This window comes from Rhagoletis zephyria, unplaced genomic scaffold (genome assembly GCF_001687245.7).
Source record: "Rhagoletis zephyria isolate East Lansing unplaced genomic scaffold, Rhagoletis_zephyria_1.1 Rzeph_scaffold_00403, whole genome shotgun sequence".
In the NCBI taxonomy this organism is placed as follows: domain Eukaryota; kingdom Metazoa; phylum Arthropoda; class Insecta; order Diptera; family Tephritidae; genus Rhagoletis; species Rhagoletis zephyria.
In genome coordinates this window covers 237,195-241,851 of record NW_016157487.1, presented here as the reverse complement: position 1 = coordinate 241,851, position 4,657 = coordinate 237,195, and the positions used below count along the sequence as shown (strand labels likewise).

Sequence of the window (4,657 nt, the reverse complement as noted above, 5' to 3'; positions counted from 1 at the left end):
GGGGGGTAAATGTATGTACAATTTTTATTTTATATTTAAATTGAAATAATAATTATTTAAATTAATTTATTTACTTTACTTTAACAACCTCCACGCGCACTCGAACCTGAGATCTCAGAACCAGAATCGGTAGTCTTCACTCAACGCCACAGCACACATTTGTGATGAAAGCAATTAACCACGTTTTAGTTTTGGTTATGCCTATTCAATGACAGATGTCGCTGATCGCATAAGTTGTTCGAAATCGCGGAAATGGTAGGCCGTCGCTTTAGCATATACTGGATTTATGAACTAGTATTTATACTGGCTGGTTTGGCATTTCACTGCGGAGAACTGGTATAACTATAGTCCAAGAATGATAGAATACAAGATTGCGCCGTCCTGGCCGTTGACATTTGTGTACCACAAGTAAACGAAGAATAAGCGAAAAGAAGAACGAGTAGAAACTGCCAAAACAGTTCACTTTACAGCGAAAAATGTGTTTTAATTATGCTAAATGCGAAAATATTGCATTTTTCATCTAATATTTTAGAGAATAGGTAACATTTTAGTGCACTCCATTGCTTTGCAATTGAGGCTGCTTCAGCAAACGTTTTAGTGGACTCCATTGCTTTGCAATTAAGGCTGATGCAGAAAACTGCGGCAGCATCTCACCGGGATTGATTAGTTAATTTGCTAATGGAGGCTGCTTGGAGCAGAAGCAAAATTATTCTGAGGAAATGCTGTTAATATAATAATAGAGAAACATTTCGGGAACGGCTTTGCCGTGCCCTATGTACCCAAAATGCAGCGAATCGTCCCAGCGCTACACCTGCATCTACGCTTCTTGCATCTTGACGGCTGTCGCAATTTAACACACAGCACTTCATTGTATTAGTTTTTACGCAGTCTCCAACTCAAAAATCACTCACAAATTGCAATTAACACAATTTAAACTGATTTTTCACTTCTAATTAAAATTTCTCCTTCACTGATTTGTAAACAAAGGTTTATTTACAAGCTACCACAACTGTCAAAATCGGCAAAACCAAAGTAGCGGTACCACTGACGGCGCCACCTTTGTTCGCTGCACCGTGATTATAGTCCATGACGAACTGGTATGACTCTCCCATTTAATACCATTTTTCGAACTAGAATTTCTACCAACTAGTTTACTTTTTTCTGCGCGGAACTGGTATAATTATGGTTCATAACGAACTGGTATGACTTTTATCCTTAAATAATAGTTCATGAACTGGAATTTGTGCATACTGGGCTCGAATCGTTATATACGATATCGTACTACTCGGCACGTAAAAACACATTTTTCGGATTATGGCATACGTGAACGTACTCTTTGTCCCATTCAGCTTATACTGCCTGACATATCACGTAATTTTCTTTCGCATGGTTTTCGATCCGTGAATGGATGTTACGATTCGAGCCCAGGTTTAGCTTTTCACTGCAGGGTATGTATGTACGTATGTATGTAACTGTGGGTTTTATGTATGCATGTACGTATGTCTGTTAGTGTAGCGTAGGGGAGCTACGTTACAGTCCCCCCCCCCCNCCCCCCCCCCCGCCCCCACTTCGGAGAACAAAAGGGAAAGGGTGCCACATTCTGGGGGTTCGGCCGGTGTGTGTGTTTTCAGTGCAATTTTATTGTACAAATATATATTTAGAAAAAAATTTACATAAAATAAACAATGATTTGCATAAATTAAATGTTAAGCTCAAGACACGTTAGTATGAATTTAATTTTTATATTTTTTTTGTTGTTACTTATTGCTACACATAGTTTTCTTATTTCAGGTATGAAAGTACCTTTCATGCGTATATATATATGTGATGAAAAAAAATAGTCTTCCAGTTCCATGGGGTGTTTTGACAGTCTTGGCGGGTTGTATTGCGTAGTTAGCTTCCTTCTCAGTCTGTGAACTCTATCACTTGGCTTTGCTCATGATATCTGACCAGGGCGTGGTTTGCGTCCATGCGGAGGACATTGATTTTGCGCTTATGCCAGCGGATCCTCCTTTTTTGTAAGTTCTTGTGTGGGCGTTGTAAGCGGAGGTTTCGGAATGGGTTTTCCGGCGGTGCCCCCTTGATGTCCGCTGCCGGGTCTAATACGGGCTGTACTGTAGTTACCCCTTCGTTTTTGCCGCTGGTCGGCGGTGTTACTATGTCGCGTGTTTTGGTGCGGCGTGTGGTTGCTTCTTTGGTGTTGCCATAAGTTGACGGGTTGGTCGGATCTCGGGCTATGTCGTGAATCTCTGCCGGACGTGTAGTGATCGCGAACAGTGGTTTGCATTGGTCTGCGTGTGGTAAGATTAAAGGTGGTCCGTGGAATATTTTCACGTTCAGGATACGGGGCTTGTTGGGTGGCCATGGGACGGCTTCGAAAGGAGGCTGCCATGGTGATATTGGCCGAGGCTCGTCTGGTGGTGTTGGTTGGAGGTTCTTTCTCCCTTGCTTGCGTGATGCCATCTCGGTGGTTTTCTTCTGAGTATTTCTTGACCTGATAGTTTTGGTAGTATCAGGTGGGTTTATGTAGTTTTGTACAATTGGTGAGCTGTATGCGCTCCTGGAGAGTTCTATCCGGTTGGCGGTGAGTAATTCGTCCACTTCAGTGCTTATTACCTGCTGCATGGCGGGATTGCGCGGGTAGTAGCGCTGCTTCAGCGGTTGGTTGTATCGCAGTGTAATGGTGTGTTCGGCGGCTGTACTTGGTCCGGTGATTTTGGAGAACAGCGTCTTATTGTGGTCCAAGAAGTGTGTTAATTCCTGATTTTGTTCCTCATTTAAGTGAGCCCGTTCTGTTAGGCAACACAATGTGGGTGTGGGCCTCGGTGACGTGTCGGGATTTAGTGGCTGGCCGTCTAAGGTCACAACAATGCCTCGCTTTGACAGGAAGTCCATTCCTAATATCATTCGTTCTGCTAGGTTCGGGATCACTGCTACCGCCGTGCGTGTGAATCGCTCGTTATACTTGATTCTGACGGGGTAGGTGTGTATACTGGCAACGCATGTCTGATCCGCGAGTTGTACGTTCCGCTTATTAGGCTGAAGTCGGATGTTGAGTCGCTCTAAATGCACGCGCGTGTTGTCGTCTACGTATGTTAGAGTGGCTCCGGTGTCCACCAATGCTCGTACGTGCNAGTGGCTCCGGTGTCCACCAGTGCTCGTACGTGTAGGCCTTCGATGGTGACGTCGGCGTAGAAGCGACCGTCGATACTTCTCCATTCGGATTGCACTGTAGTGGCTTGGGCGATGGGTGGCGCGGTATTGATTGATTTGGGGCATGGGCAGTTTCTGGAGAAAGTTCGTCTTGACCGCAACGGGAACAGAACAGTCGCCGTGGGTAGTGACAATGGTAACGCTAGTGCCCACGCCCTTTGCAGCGCCAGCAGGTCTTCCTTGCGTCGTACCGGTTACTTATGGTAGAAAGGCTGCGTCNGTAACGCTGGTGCCCACGCCTTTTGCAGCGCCAGCAGGTGTTCCTTGCGTCGTACCGGTTACTTATGGTGGAAAGGCTGTGTGCCGCTTGTCTACTTTGTCTGGCTTCTTCGTTTTTGAGCAGTTCATACTCATCGGTGAGCTCCATGAGCTCCTCGATGGTTTGGAATTCGCTTCTTTTTACGAAGAGTCGGTATTCGGCTCGCAGGCCGTCATAAATACGTTCTAGGTGGTTTTCGTAGCACATGACCGGATGTTGTCGGATGAGTGTTTGGAGGGCGAGGATGTAGTCCTTGGCCTTTTCCCTGTGCATCTGTTTCCGCTGGCGAATTGTGTCTTCTAGCTGCGTTATGTGTCGTTTGGGCAGAAAAAATTTTTCCGCCCCGGCACGAAATCTAGCCCAGGTGGTTATTTGTTGCCTCTGGACGCGGAACCATTGGAGTGCTTTACCGCGTAAAATCTCGGGCAGGGTTGGGAGGAGTTGGTCTGGCAGGATTCGGTAGCATTCTGCCAGTTTCTCAATCCGATCCAAGAAGTCGTGCAGGGCATCGCCGCCGGAATAGTGTACGTCCCAACGACGGACAGTACTCATTACTTCGGCGTTACTAAACCTGTCTCGCCGAGGAGCTACTGGTTTTGCTCCTCCGGAGTGTAGGAATGATTCGCCCAGTTTTATGTCTGGGGTGACTTCGCGTAAGGACTTTGCTATACTGGCTTCTTCAGCGGTGATCTCCATTTCTAGTTCTTTTAGGAGATTTTCGGTTGATCTTCTACTTCGCTTGGTTTTGATGAAGTGGCTTAGAGCACTCCGTAGCTCTGCGACTGTGTTCCCTTCAACTGGTAACTGGTGTTGTCTGCATTCCTCCAGTAATCTCTCCTTTTTCAGTAGGTATATCCAGCCCAGAGAGTCGGCGTTCAGCGTTGCGGTGTCGTTTTCGCTCGTCCGTGTGGTTGTGGTGTGTTCGATGAACCCGCTTGGTGCTTGTTGGTGCTTTTGCACATGCGCCTGCAGAGCTGGGTCCCTGCTCGGGCGCCATTTATGAGGTGGGTTTTATCGAAGGCTGAGGTAGCTCAGCCGCTCCAGGGTTGGGTGGAGGTCCCCAGTAGTTTAATATAGCGAACACAACCACACACACACGCGGCTGTTCGGTCAGACTGCCGGTACCCTGACGTCCACGAAGAGAGGGGAGAGAGAGAGACTAACTGGTCGGCGGTCGGCGTCGTG

General features: G+C 46.8%; 2 protein-coding genes across 2 annotated transcripts; both read right to left on the bottom strand.

Moving 5' to 3' along the window:
- Nucleotides 1-1,905: 1,905 nt before the first annotated feature.
- LOC108359521 (uncharacterized) lies at nucleotides 1,906-3,034 on the bottom strand. The gene is made up of 2 exons (XM_017611422.1): nucleotides 2,617-3,034; nucleotides 1,906-2,535 (listed from the first exon to the last, which is right to left on the bottom strand). Exons 1-2 carry the CDS (start codon nucleotides 2,905-2,907, stop codon nucleotides 1,906-1,908), a joined length of 921 nt encoding a protein of 306 aa, XP_017466911.1. The 5' UTR covers nucleotides 2,908-3,034.
- LOC108359520 (uncharacterized) lies at nucleotides 3,035-4,168 on the bottom strand. Its single transcript, XM_017611421.1, has 2 exons — nucleotides 3,434-4,168; nucleotides 3,035-3,349 (listed from the first exon to the last, which is right to left on the bottom strand). The coding sequence occupies exons 1-2, from the start codon at nucleotides 4,166-4,168 to the stop codon at nucleotides 3,035-3,037; spliced, it is 1,050 nt and encodes a 349-aa protein (XP_017466910.1).
- Between the last annotated feature and the right edge of the window lie 489 nt (nucleotides 4,169-4,657).

Excerpts from the sequence above, each read along its gene's own strand:
- LOC108359521 (XM_017611422.1), bottom strand. The coding sequence starts at position 2,907 with ATGATATTAGGAATGGACTTCCTGTCAAAGCGAGGCATTGTTGTGACC. Across the intron at positions 2,536-2,616 it reads GCAATCCCGCCATGCAGCAG|CAAAACTACATAAACCCACC; the intron begins GTAATAAGCACT and ends TCACCAATTGTA.